Source organism: Zingiber officinale, chromosome 4A, assembly GCF_018446385.1.
Source record: "Zingiber officinale cultivar Zhangliang chromosome 4A, Zo_v1.1, whole genome shotgun sequence".
Classification (NCBI taxonomy): Eukaryota; Viridiplantae; Streptophyta; class Magnoliopsida; order Zingiberales; family Zingiberaceae; genus Zingiber; species Zingiber officinale.
In genome coordinates, this window is record NC_055992.1 from 123,717,221 (window position 1) to 123,734,246 (window position 17,026).

Genomic DNA, 17,026 nt, shown 5'->3' on the forward strand with positions numbered 1-17,026 from the left:
AAAGGGTGTTCAAGGCGCCTTCTACTGTTCACCAAGGCGCCTTGAACAGCCGAGTCAGCCGCGGAGATGAGGAGCGAACTGGTCGAATCTTATCGCAGACTCAAGGCGCCTTCCACTGTTCACAGGGCGCCTTCATCTGTTCAAGGCGCCTTCCACTTATAACAGCTTCTCGCAGCCAGCTCCAGCCTTGCATCCGAGGCGCCTCCAAGCTCCATGGAGGCGCCTTGGACACTGTTCATCCGAGGCTTTAAGTTGCTCCTTTGCACCTGCAAGATACGTTAGTCCCAAAACACTACCCTGCAGCACAAAGTTAGCACATAATACAATAACTATTATGAATGAAGTATTTAACAGTCTCCGGACTGTCCGAGTCTGACTTCAGGTTTCCTACCGGAAACCCTAGGTCGACCCGACGCCTACTGTTCCCTCTACGAGGAACGCGTTCTCACCTACTCCACTCAGGAGATTTACCTGTTGCCAGTACGATCCTCCAGATCGACTGGACTTTTGCTCGGCGCTCGACGCTTCCGGACTTTCTGCTGGACATCCGCTTCCCGGCTAGTCCAGACTTTCACCTGGTTCGCGACACCAGGACTTTTCACCTAGGGTTACCACCCCCTAGGACTTTTGTCTGAAGCCATCGACCTGCCAAGACTTTTCCGCATAGGGTTACCACCCCCTATGACCTAGGGTTACCACCCCCTAGGGTTTTCACCTGCCTAACCGCAGTTAGGACTTTTACCTAAGTAACACTTAGGACTTTCCTGCAAGCTCCATGAACTTTGTTAGATAACACCACCACTTAACTTTGAACCCTTTGCCATAATCAAAACTCAGATTCGATCATCTGATACTCACTGCACCAACATAATTATGTCTTCTAATTCTATTCAACTATAAGTATACTACTTGGGGATTGTACTACTGTCTTCTTCTATCTAACCTCAAGTTGTCTTGTTCAACCTCGAATTAATTATTTCTTTTTTCACTTATTGTTGAATCTTTTCCTCCATCAAGACGAAACCTTTGGTTGTTCTTCATGTCAACAACCAATAAAATTAGTAGTTTATCGTTATTGATTTCGATACTTTTTTCTTCCCTTTCTCACCTGTCTTATACTTTATACTACTCCATGCACCCACTGTGGCACAAACATCAGCTCTTTGGGTTGCAGTTTCTCATTGATCTGAGCTCCCTAGATGGCTCAACGAAATAATAATTTAAAACCTTCACGAAGAGGAGATGAAAGAGAAACAAATAGCAGTAGTTATTATGCCCATTACACATATTTTACTCCAGGATCAACATAAAGTATCAAAAAGAAATCCTCCTCTTCTATAGGCATACTACATATGAGTTTCTTCTACCAAATCAAAAATGAAAGAACTGATTTTATTTTTCTAGAAAAGACTCTTGAACACAAGTTAATCATAGCCTTTTCACATGGACAGGATTTCCTTGTTTCATGCTTGATTCAAGCATGGCTTCCAGCACAGCAACATCGCGTGCCCCTTCGATATATGAACTACGAGCTTCGGGGTTATGGCCAGATGAACCCTCCTGAGAAAGAATGAGAGGTGATAAAACTAACCGGCAATACTGAAAAAAAAAATGACAGACTTGAAGCACAAGAGCACATTTGCAAGTAATTTAAGGTTGCACTGATGCTATGAGTTTGGTAGCAAGGTAAAATTGATAGCAAGATAAAATAGGAAAAGAAAACGTTTCTCAATCAGAACTAATGAACTTCAAAAAGCATAAAGTGTAAAAAGTTTACTAAGTCGACCTTCAGATGGTATTCAATTGCACTAGTTCTGCCTTGAGATTGAAGCAATCATTTTAGGCACAAACTTTTGCAGCGTATAAGATTTATGAGTAATAAATGCAGGGAAACAGCCAAAAAAGGATATGGAAGTTCCTAAATAGTTCTTATAGATCAACTTGGAATATGAGGGAGGAAAAGCTACATTTCTTAAGTGATAAATAAAAAAAGGACCCCCTACTTTGTTATTGGTTTGTAAAACATCCGAAATAAATGCCTTCAATTCCTCATTTACGCCAGAGAAAGGATAAAAAGTACTTTGGCAATGGCCACCTGCTGTGTAAAAGCGTACCTGCAGATGACAGTTAGTAATTAATATTAGTTGACATTATGTAGAACTTACCAAATTCAGTTCTTTTTCACAATAAAAATGGGCATGCGAAGGGAAAATATCTAAGTTGATTCAAGATGAGAATGTTGGAGCAAAGACCCAACATCTATAAATAGCAAGCATAGGGAGAGGGCACGAAACTAAGAAACAGTTTAAGACATGGATGTCTCTTCCAAAATTGAGAGTAGAGCAAGTAATCGAAGTAGAAAACAAGAAATTCCATGGGAGCATTTGCTAGGCTACATTTGGGAGCATATGGACTCTTAATCCAATTAACTGTATGCTCCATGCTTTCTACTCTTTTTTACAGGAATAATAAAATTTCCTTTTACAGGACTAACAAAGGAATACACTTGACTGCCTAAACCTTGCAGACAAGTTGAGGTCTAAAATAAAACTCCTAAAGTTGCAAATATAATAAAATAAATTTGCATGCTAAAAAAACAATAAAATAAGAATAATAATAGAAAGAAAAAAAATAAGCAAGAACTACTATGAATTACCACCTAAAATAGAGAGTTCTTCTAAGTATATCACGTGTCAAGAAGCATAAGCATTTTACATCCTCAATGAATTGGTAAGAGATACAAATGAGTCTTATTTCCATTGTTATACCATATAGCCATGACGACCATTGTCAATATCACGCTCAATTTGCAATGCTCCTTTAGAACCATCAATACGCCAATATATCTATGAACACAGAAAACAGGGCAGTTAGATGAGTTTAAAATAAAAGTTGTCCCTTAAGAACATAAGATAACGTGCATTATGCAGTATTTCTGCAACATTGTTACACAAGCACTTCTACCTCATGATACATATTTGTCAAGAAATTTAGAAGTGATTGCTCTACTTACCTTTGGAGAGCTTGAGTTCACTGCCATTACAAATACCCCCGCACACCCATTTTCCAATTGGCTACATGCGCAAATATTAAGAATAAAGACGGTGACTATATTTTTGAAACTTAATTGAAATTTGAAGCAGCATAAACTCACAAGAGAGAGCATATATTATCAGGTGGAGGCAGAGTCACATCCACATGACGAGTAATGGCAGATACCATGTTGATCTCACACCCAACAATCTATAAAGCAAAATGCTGAAATGATTCTTAGAATTACAAGACTTATCATTTATTTAACAGAAGTTACCCATCATAAATATAATAAAGGGCAGCCCAGTGCACGAAGCTCCCGCTATGCAGGGTCCCGGGGAAGGATCCATTGTACACAGTCTTACCCTGCTTTTTGCAAGAGGCTGTTTCCAGGATTCGAACCCGTGACCTTTTGGTCACAAAACAACAACTTTACCGTTGCGCCAAGGCTCCCCTTCTCCCATCATAAATACAATAATAAAAAAAAATTAAAACTGCATCATAGAACAACTTAGCAATCTCAAAGTGAGTTTCAGAGAAAATTTCTATTAGGTTGGTCAATCCACAAGCAAACACCAATTCTGATAATGGATTGGATGGTATCTAATAGTAAACCAAATGCGACTGAGTTGTACTAAATGGTATGCCTAGAAAATATTTAGATTTTTTTTTGTTTTTCTCAACTGTATTGTACTAGTATGTTATCACCGATAGATTGGGTTTGGTGTGGTATCCGAATCAATATTCAAAGGCCAGGCAACAGCTGTCTTGGCTTGTAAGTTGCAGTAAAATTGAGTCCAAACATAAAATTGTCAAAATTTATTATAACAGAATTGACCTCACCATTCTCAATCCTGCAATAAAGTGTACGCCCATATCCAGAATGAAGCCTCCCTGTAAGTGTGAGAAAAGTAAAAGATGAAGCTATGACATTCCAATATCTATGATTTTTATCATCACTTAACCTTCCGAGTACACATGGCTTGGTTTAACTAAAACATAGTTTAAGAGATACAAAACACAGAAATGAGTAACTTGTTTCTGATGTATGACTATTGTACCATCCTGTCATAAGCCATAACTCGATTTATCATACCAAGTTCCCATTCAAACCAAAAAAAAAAGGATTCAGATTATCGTACCTTCATTGACTTATCCTACTTTTTTAGTTATGTAGTCTGACTAGTACCGTACCATTTTGCAATGCTCCAACTACCCACTTCTGGAACTAGTAGGATCAAAATGAGTCTTGTTTTGTGGTATTTATAACAAAAATAAATAGCAGAAACACAATATTGAGTGTAATCAGTAGGACCAAAATCACATTGCTAGTGAGTGTCAGCAGGATGCTTTAAACCATGTGTTTACAGTCCAGTTTCATGGCTATCCCAGTTAACTCCACTTACAGTAAAATTTCGCCGCCAGGAACTTGAGAAGTATGGATTTTTACTGTTCATTGATCCTTCAATGCTGACTTGGACGTGCATCATATCACCAATGCTATTCAACAATTTTCTGGACTGTACAACTAAGGTTAGAATGTGTTTAATTAGGCCTTATAAAGAAGGCAGTAATTTCAAAAAGTGGGTACCTCAACAAATGCAGGTTCAAAGCGATAATTCTCAGCCAGAGCCCAAACAGGTTGGCGAGGGAGGTCATTGCAAAAAGAATTGTAGGATGATAGTGCTGCCTCTGCCTCACTAACAGCTGAAGATTCAAATAATTGTTTAAATGACAAATGAATGTCGTCTCTAAAGAAGCTAAGAGAGTATGGCAGAACAGGAGACTGAAAAGAACATTCTTGCCAAAACATCAAGGTTCTTTCATAATGTATGAAATGTTTTGGCAGGTCTATAACTTTTCATGTGAAGTGAATAATGAGTTGCGATAGAAGCACGAAATAAATTGATTCTGCTATATCGTAACTTATTACTGCAGGTGCTGGCCACTTTCTATGAGATATCATATGCTATATTGGTTAGAAATTATTCTTTCTTGGTGATTGCTAGACATAGGTAAAAAAGAGAGGGAAAAGAGAATAAATAAAGTCCACATTAACTGAAAAATAAAATGAAATGTATTAGGATCACATTAACTGAAAAATAAAATAAAATGTATTACTGGAATGTGCAAAATAAAATGCCTTAAATTTACAAGCACTAAGATTTAAACTTTATTTTATTGCTTTATAATTCAGAAAAAGGTATGATTTATCCTGAACAAGGACAAGTTGGAACACTAAAGAGGAGAATAACTTCTTAGACATTCAGAAGCAGGATGAAGTAAAAAACTTATTTAGTCTAAAACAGGATGAAGTAACTAATTTATCATAACTACAATTTGATGGAAACACATATCGTAAGAGAATACAGGATTGTTAGTCAAGGGAGTATAGTGCAACATTGGTACTTGTAGACTTAACATTGGAAATACAAATTTGGATACATGATACAGGATTGAGGATACCAGGTACTTACATCCAGCAGCAGGTTTCTCTTTGCCCACCAAGTTGTAAGCCACAGAACACAGGAGAAATTGAAAAGTATTAGGTAAAAACTAGTCTCAAATACTAAAGAAGAAAAGTGAAAGTTGATGGATACCGAGCACATATAAGTTGAAATGTTCTTAAATTGAGCCTTTCAAGTAAGAGGCTTTGGGTTTTCTTTTTAATTGGCAAGATAAAGCAAACTTTTAGTACCTTGAATAACATGCTTTCCTGCTCTCAACATCTTTAGGGAAACTTCAATCTGCAAGTTTTGTTATCATAACTTTACTATAAGTGATTATTTTTGGATGATAAATAATCCACTAATATAAATAAGCTTCAAGTTAATTGTATAGAATACAGAAAGATAGATCTAAAGAGGGAATTGAAGAGCATTAACCATCCATGATGAGAACAATAATGGAATTGACACATCATATAAGAATGCACAATATATATAAAGGGTTAATTATGTAAGTTGTTCTATTGTTGCTGTAGATCAGATTGCCATTCTTTATAGATTCAAGGCTAAGAAATGTTTTACCAATTAGTAGTTTCAGTTTGGTCCCTGGAGTTCCAAGTCTGACAATTTAGCACCTGCTTTAATCAACCAAAACATTCTATATTACAAAAATTCTAGATGATGGTTTAGGATGCTTTGGAAGAAAAATGTGAAATGATGCACTGAAGTCTAACTCTAAATTGATATATTTGAAACTTTGAGGGGCAAAACTAGATAAAATAATCTTCAGTAACAAACTGAAATTAATCCTAAAATGTTCAAGAGCCGTTCATTTTAGGCTTAGTCAATAGAACCATATATTCTTTCACTATTTAGGAAATATTTCCAACTTTATGTGGCCTCTGGTCAATCATTTGATGATAACTATATGTATTTGCATGATCATTGAATGATTTCTTCAGGTCTACAGTGTATTGGATTCTCTTGCAACTTTGCATCATGCTATTACTATGCAAACACAGGTCCACTATAATCCTGGTATTTAGAATATAAATAGATAATAAGGAACATTTTTTTGACATTACTGAAGCTTAATCAAATCATTAACATGATATAGCACATGTCATGTGTTCTAGATCCCTTGGTAAAATCTCCTTGCTATTTCCTTATTTATTTTCCCTTGATGCCTTGCCCCAGCCTAGCCATTAAACCAATTATCTTATCTTTGTTGCTCCATTTGAAGTAAACTCGTGGATTAGTTCTAGACTATAGTTCATAGGCAATTAAGCAGAATGAAGCTTAATATGGCTTAATTGTTTAGGAAGTTTATACTACTACAGCACCCAAAGCAAACCTACAATAAAGAAATTTCAAATACCATAACCATGATATTCTGTTTCGAATCCCAATGCAGATTCTTAAAATAGTGAATCCTGTTGAACGGCTGTGAACAATGACAGCTGTGAGCACGTAGTAGGAAATCAAGGGATGTAGTTAGAAAGATATTAATTTCCTATGTACAAAATAATTAGTTTCCTATTCGCTATTAGTTTCCTATTCTCTCTTCTATTGTAATTGTGTATATAATGGGTATTCCCATTCTGAATGTAATACAATTGGAGACATTAATTCTTTCCACATGGTATCAGAACATTATGCTTTCATTGCTAATTCTCTACTTCTGCATTTATCATCATGGCCGATTCTGCATTTTTGCATTTCCTAAGCGGATTCAACAATATAGAATTGAGAAACTTTGAGGATTGTTGGGTTCTCTTGATAAATCGCCTGGTGCGTGCTCTTTGAGGTATCTCCTCACTCCCTTTTTGTATGAATACCTCAAACAGTTTTTTTGATAACTCATGAATAATAGACTCTGGTGCCACATACCGCATGACTCCCAATTCTCAAAATTTCCACACTTATAACCCTATAGACCAAGTAACAAAAAAATTGTTGTTTTTTGATAACTCATGGATAATAAACTCCGGTGCCACATACCACATGACTCTCAATTCTCAAAATTTCCACACTTATAACCCTAGTCCAAGTAAAAAAAAAAATTGTAGTAGCCAATGGATCCTTAGCTATTTTGCTAGTTTTAGAAATGTTCACCTTACCCCTAGCCTTATCCTTAAAAACATCCTCCATGTACCAAAATTGTCTTCCAACCTGGCTTCTGTTCAAAAATTAATTATTGAACTTCACTATCATGCCATTGTTTCCCCTTCTTATTGTGCTTTCCAAGATCAGAACTCGAGGAGAAGGATTGGACTTGCTAAGGAACATAGTGACCTTTACTACCTTGAATTAATTTGTCTTTGTCCTTTCACAGTTCTTCTAATAAAGATAACATTTGGTTATATCACAAACGTCTTGGTCATCACACTTTTAGAATTTTAAAGGTCATGTTTCCTCATCTTTATTAAGGATTGGATGTTTTTGAATTTCAGTGTGATGTTTGCGAATTGGCAAAGCATTCTAAAAAAGAAGTTCTACTCCCTTTCGTTTAATTCATAGTGACATATGGGGTTCTAATATTCCCAATGTTTATGGGATTTGATGGTTTGTCTTCTTAATTGATAATTACGCTCAGATTACATGGTTGTTTCTCCTTAAACAAAAAACTAATGTCAACATTATTATTCCTAATTTCCACTCAATAATTCAAAATCAATTTGGCATGAAAATCAAAAGTTTTAGGACCGATAACGCAAAAGATTACTTCAACCAAACATTGTCCTCCTACTTCCAAGGGATTATTCATGGATTATTCATGATTCGTCTAATGTTCATACACCCTAACAGAATGAAATAACATGAAGGAAAATGAGCATTTACTCAACACTACTCGTGCAATTCTTTTTCACAACAATATCCCTAAATCCTATTGGGGAGAGGCTATCCTTAATGCCACATATATAATAAATAGACTTCTCTCACGTGTCTTAGATAACAAGAGTCTCATAAAACTCCTCAACGATTTTTATCCTCATTTCCAAACCACAAATGGACTTACTCCTAGGATTTTTAGGTGCACTACTTTTGTCCATATCCATGGTTCACTACGAGGTAAAATAGGCCCTCGTGCCATCAAATATGTCTTCCTTAGATACTCATCCACTCAAAAAGAGTACAAGTGTTACCACCCTTCATCTCAAAAGTATTATATCTCTGTTGATATTACCTTCTTTGAATATACTATAAGGAACTAGATGCGCAAAACACGCAAATGCGCAACGGAAAAACACTAGTTCCTCCAGAAGATCCATGCGAAGGGAAAGAGAAATTCCTACATATACTAAGTTTTCTAACATAGCATGAGTGATTATACCTTTGGTGCGTGCTCACGACTCCCGACAGCTTGGATCACAGCACTATTTCACGTTCGCGCCTCTACGGTATCCATACGAATAAGCATTCGTTTGTCTCACAAACTCACAAGATGGAGAAAGGTTGTGCTAGCAACCTATGGAGTGGATTTCGGCCAAGAGAGGAGAGGAGCAATAAGAATGAAGATATACCCAAAATGAAGAGAAAATTACTTAAGTATTTTCATCCAAGGAAAACACTTAATTAGCATTAATGGCCTTAATGACTATTTACACTCCATTAAGGATCACACTTGTAACTCCTCATTTCAAATGAGTATAACTCCTCATTTCAAATTCAATTTCGAAAATTGAATGAAATGAATAATTAAATTTTGAAATTCAATAATTATCTCTATTAATCCTCACTTAAGTCTAACTCAAGTCTCCTCACTTGAGTCTAACTCAAGTCTAATTCACTTGAGTCTAACTCAAGTCTAATTCAATCGAGTCTTACTCAATTAATCCTCATGCAATTCAAATTCAATGAATCACTATTTCATTAATTCAAATTGACTCTTGAGTCTAATTTGAATTGGACTTAATCCAACAATTAGATCCAATTGAGTCCAACTCAATAAGTCCAATTCGGATTAGACTTAATCCAATGATTCATCATATGAACTCATCTCCAAATCTACTTGTTCTTTGTGTGTGACCCAATAGGTTCTCGTAACGTTGGCAATGTACCCAAATCAACATTTAGATACATAAGCAATGAGTGGCATCTAGCAAGGCATCATTGCTACCCAAGTGACGAGAAGGTCGAGATCCGACCTAACCTGTCCGTGACTATTATCTTGTATGACTTGGTCCCTCTATCCTTGATATCTAGACTGATTAATGAAGCATAGACCGTGTTATCCTCTTATCAACCTTTGTGTTTCTTGATCTCTAAGTAGACACACTCAATCAAATAAGCTCAATATCTCATATTGACTCATTTGCGCATAGCCATGCTTTCTTATGTCCTACTAATCAAGGGGCCCACAGATATCGCTTCCGTCATATGGAAGGGATAGATCTCATCTACATCACTCACATCCCTTCGCATAATTCATTGCATACCCAGTGATCGACTTTATTGTCCACCTTGTTACAGGTGACGTTTGTCGATACCAAAGTACACAACTCCTTATGTAGGGAACTGTAGCGACTTCAGGTCTAAGGACTATTCATACCAATAGTCACATGAAAATGTTTATGACACTTATATAACGATCCATGAAACATTCTCATGACGGGTCATTCAGTATATATTTTCTAATATATACCCATGTGTCAACCTGATATCTCATATTCATGACTTGTGAGATCAAGTTATCCATTGACCTACATGCTAGTCTCAACGCATTAATATTGTCCTTGCATATTAATGTTCGACTAGGAACAGTTAAGAGTAGTGTTCTCTACAATATCTCACTATCAATTCAACCAATTGATATACTGTAGATAAGAACCTACTATCCAAGGACATTATTATACTTATTCAATTGGCACTGAACTGAAATAAATATAATAACCAACTTTGTCTTTTATTAATAATGATATATGATACAAAATGAATCATGTTACAATCATCTCATAATTGGTACTAGGGTTAATACTAACATATACCACATTCTTCTCCAAGCCCTATCCTCAGGAGGAGATTTCAATGACAGAAGATAGCACTTCTGAGTCATTTGAACACATTAATGCTCTTGATCTTCCTCCTACTCAAGTCAGTACCGAATCACCTTCTATTCCAATTCCATCTAGAAAGTCATCTCCATCTTCTTTTCCATCCCGTGTTTTTTGTGATACTCCAAGTATTCCTCAAGTGTATTCAAGGAGAAAGCTCTAGATACAAATCCAAGAACCTCAACCACAAACCTCCGACCCTGATACTGAGATCATGGTAAGATCTGACCTACCTTTACAACCTACTGAATAGATAGCTTTGACCTTCCCATTGTGGTTAGAAAAGGTACTAGACAATGCACCAAACACCCTTTCTACCCTCTATCTCACTATCTTTCTCTTAAACATCTATCATCAACCCACACAACATTCATTATGCGTCTAAATACCATGACTATGCCCAACACTGTTTCTAAGACATTGTCAATAAGGGAATGGAGGGATGTTATGAGGAAGAAAATGGATGCATTAGAAAAGAATAAGACATGGGAGGTTCTTGGGAAGCCAAAGGGGAAGAACTTTGTTAATTGTAAGTGGATTTTTATACTAAAAAACAAAGCAAATGGGTCTAAAATGCTAGATTGGTGGTAAAAAGTTATATTTAGACTTATGGGGTAAATTATCAGGAGACCTTTGCTCCAGTTGCAAAAATGAATACTGCCAAAGTTTTACTATCTTTGGCTGCAACTCCTACAGTATGATGTGAAGAATGCATTTCTCCATGGAGATTATGATGAAGAAATTTATACGAACCTCCCAATAGGATTTATAGGAGATCCTGGTAATAGATTATGTAAATTGAGAAAGACTCTTTATGGTCTAAAACAATCTCCTATGACATGTTTTGGAAGTTTGCAAAAGTCATGAAGAAGTCTGGGTATAACCAAAGCCAAGGGACCATACTCTCTTTGTTAAGCACTCAACTACAGGGAAGGTGACGACTCTTCTAGTTTATGTAGATGATATCATTGTAATTGGAAATGATGAAAAGGAAAAACATGATCTAAAGCAGAAATTGATAGAGGAGTTTGAAATAAAGGAACTGGACAAATTGAAGTACTTCCTTGGTATTGAGGTAGCATACTCTACTAAAGGAATTTTTAATTCATGACTGATCTGTTAGCTAAACAAGGAAGATTGGGTGTAAGCCGATTTCTAGTATAATGGGTCCAAATCACAAGAAAGGAGAAGCTAAGGAAGAACCAACTATGGACAAAAGGATGTATCAAAGGTTGGTTGGTAGATTCATATACCTTGCTCACACTCGTACGGACATAGCATTGTTGTGAGTGTAATAAGCCAATTTATGCATGATCCAAGAGAATCTCACCTTCAAGCTACTTACCAAATATTACATTACTTGAAAGGCACTTCGGGAAAGAGAATTTTGTGTTGGGGGATCGGTGGCCGGCTAGAAGGGGGGTTGAATGGATGGCACCCCCAAATACTCGCTTCCTACGTATTCGTTAGTGCGCAAGCGGAAATACAAATACTAATAACGAATACAAAAGCTAATGACAAAGAAAAGAACAAGCAAACCAATGCACGTCGATGTAACGTGGTTCGGAAATGATGCTCCTACTCCACGGCTGTCCGTAAGGTGGACGATCCCGATCCTTCGGTGGATTAGCCCCCGGCAAACTCCGGCTACTCAAGCAACTCCTTGTGGGTGGAGAAACCTCACCACAACACCAACCAAGAACACTTGGACACAAGAGACCTTGAGCACTTTGGTGACTACTAATTAGGCTTTAACCAAGTCTAATTTCGTCACCTTGGCCGGCCATACCAAGCTCCTTCTTATAGAGCTTGGAACAAATCTGAACCTGATTTGCCCGTTACCAGTCGACTGGTCCTTGCACCAGTCGACTGATGCCAGCCCAACGGCTCTCTCAACGGCTATCTGCTACAGTGCATCAGTCAACTGGTCCATACACCAGTCGACTGCTACAGTACGCTACAGTAACTACTACAGTGCGCTACAGTGCCGCTACAGTGCCGCTACAGTAAAACCCTAAAACTAGGATTTTACTCCGAGTACAATCTCTCATGCACTCGTACCCTCACGACTCATTTGACTCTTCTTTGCAGCCTTGACCTCTTGCCTTCAAGCCTACTTCCTTTGGCTCTCGTCCCTCGGATGCATCCAAGCCCGCGGCTTGTCTCCAATGCCATCCTTCACGTATGCCTCGAAGTCGCTTCCCTCGGCCATTGTCCTTGCTGCCTTGTCCATGGTCCCTCGGATGCTCCATCCTTCACCGGACCCGAAGCCGTCAACCTGAGTCACATGTGTTACCTGCAGTCCTGCACAACTCAAGTACACATATCAAATAACAAGGGTAAACCTAACTTAAACCCTTTGCCCAAACACCAAAACACATGGTCCCACGAACCATTGGGATTGCTCCAACATTTTGTTCCAGAAAAATAAGATGCTAGCTTTAGATGCTTACATAAAATCATAAATGTAGACTATGCAGGTTCTCTAGTGGAAAAAAGATTAACTACAAGATATTGTAATTTCCTGGGTGGTAATTTGGTGACATGGAGGAGTAGGAAGAAAAATGTGGTGACAAGATCATATGCAGAATCAGAATTTATGGCCATTGCTTAAGGATTATGTGAACGGCTATGGTTGAAGATTATTCTAGATGATTTGAAAATTAAATGGGAATATCCCATAAAACTCTATTGTGACAATAAGTCAGCTATCAATATTGCTTATAATCTTATTCAACATGATCAGACTAAGCATATTGAAATTGATAAACATTTCATCAAGGAAAAATTGAAGGAAGGATTAGTGTGTGATCCTGTCTGAAGGCGATAAGATGGCGCGCTGGCTTTGGCGACTGAGGAATGGCAAGCTTCTCAAGATCTGAAGGAACTCCTTAATTACCCTACGCACTCTCCGACGATCCAACAAAACGTTAGTGACCTAAGACCGGGGTGGGAATCCCTAGCTAGGCCCTCCGACGCTCAAGTCAGTTCCTCGCTCGAATCTGGAAGAAGAAGAAAAAGAACAGTAACGGAAAATGGTAGGAAGTCTAGTTTCATATGCAAATGCTTGTATCTGCGTACCTTGCCAGCGGAGAGGATTCTCTTTTTTATGCCACCTCACATAATCTCCGCAATCGTGAGGTGGTCCCCGGTTTGTTAGAGTTTGTTAGAAAATGAGAAAAGTACAACTTGGACTTCGTGCAATAATCCTCTGAGAATTTTTTTTTACCCCAAATATACCCTCTTTGTCGTTTATGACTTGAATCGTTGATATGATGACATATGCAAAATCGTATATCGTTGTAACCATTTAAAGAACAAAGAAGTTTCGAGAGAATATTTCCCGACAAGTTTGTCGGGCTATCATAAAGTTGTTAATTGCTTGTCTGTTTAGATATATACCAACCAATTATTAAGCCTAGATATATACCAGCCGTTCATTAAGCCTGTCATATCTTGAGAATGCCCCCTTCTTCTTCTGTTGAATATATCTCAGTCGGTCATGCATTAAGAGTACCTTTTGCTGAATATATATCGGTCGGTCATGCATTAAGAATACCTTCTCAGCCGGTCATGCATTAAGAATACCTTCTGTTGAATATATCTCATCCGATCATGCATTAAGACTACCTTTGGTTGAATAATCGGTCGGTCATGCATTAAAAATACCTTCTCCTAAATATATCTTGGTCGGTCATGCATTAAGAATGTCTTCTGTTGAATATATCTCGACCGGTCGTGCATTAAGAGTCTCTTCTGTTGAATATATCTCAGCCGTTGTTTGCCTACTTGAGCATATATAAAGAACATTATGTTTAATTGGCCCTTATCTTGCCGATCGTATTTTAGAATCCTGGCAGGGTTAAGCCTCTTTAAGCCCGACTGACCTTTTCCGACCGAGCGAATACACTAAACCTAGTATCTTGTGTTCAGTCAGTCTTCATCCGACCTTTCGTATGATATGGACTTGATAAGGCTAAATGTCTTTAGGTTCGACCGGACTTATGTCCGCTTGGGCACATACATAGAACCTTGTATTCAATCGGCCTTCACGCGGTCATTCATATATTGAAGGCTCGAAAAGGTTAAATGTCTTTAGGCCCGACCGAACTTATATCCGTCTGCGCATATGCATGGAGGCCTTCATTCGGTCGGCCTTTGCCTTACTGATCATATATCTTAGACTAAATAAGGCTAAATACCTTTGAGCCTGGTCGGACTTATATCCGTCCGGGCATATGCATGGAAGCCTTGGTCGGCCTTTGCCTTACTGATCATATATCATAGACTAAACAAGGCTTAATACCTTTAAGCCCGGCTGGACTTATATCCATCCAGGCATATGCATGGAAGTCTTCATTCGATCGGCCTTTGCCTGACCATTTACATATTGAAGGCTTGATATAGTTAAGCTCCTCTAGGCCCGGCCAGTACTTTTCGCCTAGGCATATACAGAGAAACTTATATTTGATCAACCATTGCCTGGCCAATCGTATGCTATATCTTAGATAAGGCTAAGTATCTTGGCACCCAGCTGGTCCGTCCCGTCCGGGTATACACATAACCTTATGCTCGACCTGGTCTAGGCACCATCACCTCTTCTTGGCTTTAACTGCCACGTCACCCGAAAGACTCGCTCATCATAACTTGTATCAGTGTGTATGTCATATGTCCCTTCAGAATTACAATTGGTTAATGTGCTAACAAAGGGATTGAACAGTTCTAGATTTCATGATCTTATAATCAAGCTGGAAATGGAAAACATCTATTCCTCAACTTGAGGGGGAGTGTCAAATAGCTGTGAATGGTAACAACTATGAGCACAAAGTAGAAAATCAAGGAATGTAGTTAGAAAAATATTAATTTTCTATGTACATAATAATTAGTTTTCTATTCGCTATTAGTTTCCTATTCTGTCTTCTAGTGTAATTTTGTATATAATGGGTATTCCCATTCCGAATGTAATACAATTGGAGACATCAATTCTTTCCACAAATCCCATATATATTGGTGATATCTAGGTCAGCTTTAGAGCTCACTCCAATGTCCCTAACCTTATATTGGCTACATATCTTAGAAGGGCAATGAATTTTCCTAGAGATTTTGTTTTAATCATGGAAAAAATGTCAAAATATTGTACCAAGGCACCAACTTTGAACTCAAACCTGAACTTGGGCGGCAAGAACTACAGCAACGGCAGTAATGGAACTGTCCTGAATAATCTCTTCGATCCCAGAATCGCCCCATTTGTATTCAATGTTCGGTGCAAAATCTCGGGCAAGTTCTGAAGCAGCTTTAGCAGATTCCTACATAGGATGCCCTATAGTGTAAGGAAGATGGCGACTCAAAACTAACAACAAAAAAAATGCTTTGAAGATAAATCAGTTCGCATACCTCACTGCGGCTCCAAATTGATTTAACAATCACGCGATCGGCTATTTCCTTCAGCCTAGGGATATACTGCGTGCGAACAAAGATGCCCGCACCTAATATCGCAATCTGCGGGAGCGCTACATCTGGATCAACCATTTTCCCTGGATGCATCATTGTAAAACCTTCTTTAGCCTAATGCTCGAGTAAGGATCGGCGCAAAAGGCGAAGTATCACGAGCATACCAGATGGATGAGGCAGCAAGAAATCGCCGACGGCAGAGGGAGCGTCTCAGATGCGAAGGCAGTGTCCTTCGACGGCAGATCTGGCCGGCCGGAAATGGAGCGGACGAAGAGCAGGCAATGGATTCGGGTTTACGATCTCAGATCTCATACGTAGGTCCGGCCGTATAATTGACAGCATAATAAAAGTTCGAGGACAAATAATAATATAAAGAAATACGAGGGTAAAATTGAGAATTAGCAAAATACAAGGGCTCAACGACAAAAACGTCTTCTTCCACGCCTCACTCGCCGCGGAACGTGGTTTCTGCCGTTCCCGAATGAGCTACTGGAGCGTCCAGCAACTCATCGACTTCCTTGGGGAAATTCGCTGTGATTTCTCCAAACGTTGGATTAGATCGAGCTCAAGTTTGTTCAAATAAACTAATGTATATAGATGATTGCTTCTCAGATTTTGGAATATTCGCCATGAATGTCCATATCGCAAGAACAGTTTAAACACACGAATTGAGTTAATCTGACAACTTAATTGAGTTAAAAATCAATTAGGTTAAAAATTAATTAAATTGCTGAAAAATTAATTTAAGTTAAAAATTAATTAAGTTAAAAATTAATTAAGTTAAAAATTTATTTAAGTTATTTAAAAATTAATTAAATTAAGAAATTAATTTAAATTAAAATTTTATTTAAGTTATTTAAAAATTAATTAAATTAAGAAATTAATTTAAAATTAAAATTAATTAATTTGACTATTAATTAAGTTGTTTAAAGATTAATTTAAGTTAAGAAATTAATTTAAGTTAAAAATTAATTAAGTTGAAAATTTTATTTAAGTTAAAAATTAATTAAGTTATTTAAAAATAAAAAATAAAAAAAAAAA

At 37.6% G+C, this 17,026-nt stretch overlaps 1 protein-coding gene across 2 annotated transcripts; it reads right to left on the reverse strand.

The window, feature by feature from the left end:
* Window positions 1-1,243: 1,243 nt before the first annotated feature.
* LOC121970923 (scyllo-inositol 2-dehydrogenase (NADP(+)) IolW-like) lies at window positions 1,244-16,446 on the reverse strand. Of its 2 annotated transcripts, XM_042521935.1 has the most exons (13): window positions 16,150-16,446; window positions 15,929-16,068; window positions 15,700-15,840; window positions 5,732-5,780; window positions 5,511-5,528; window positions 4,625-4,740; window positions 4,440-4,553; window positions 3,877-3,927; window positions 3,155-3,243; window positions 3,014-3,074; window positions 2,769-2,846; window positions 2,004-2,114; window positions 1,244-1,560 (listed from the first exon to the last, which is right to left on the reverse strand). In XM_042521935.1, the coding sequence occupies exons 2-13, from the start codon at window positions 16,061-16,063 to the stop codon at window positions 1,429-1,431; spliced, it is 1,095 nt and encodes a 364-aa protein (XP_042377869.1). In that variant the 5' UTR covers window positions 16,064-16,068; window positions 16,150-16,446; the 3' UTR covers window positions 1,244-1,428. The 2 variants fall into 2 exon arrangements, with proteins under 2 accessions (XP_042377869.1, XP_042377867.1); XM_042521933.1 differs by lacking the exon at window positions 16,150-16,446 and having other exon boundaries at window positions 15,929-16,143.
* Between the last annotated feature and the right edge of the window lie 580 nt (window positions 16,447-17,026).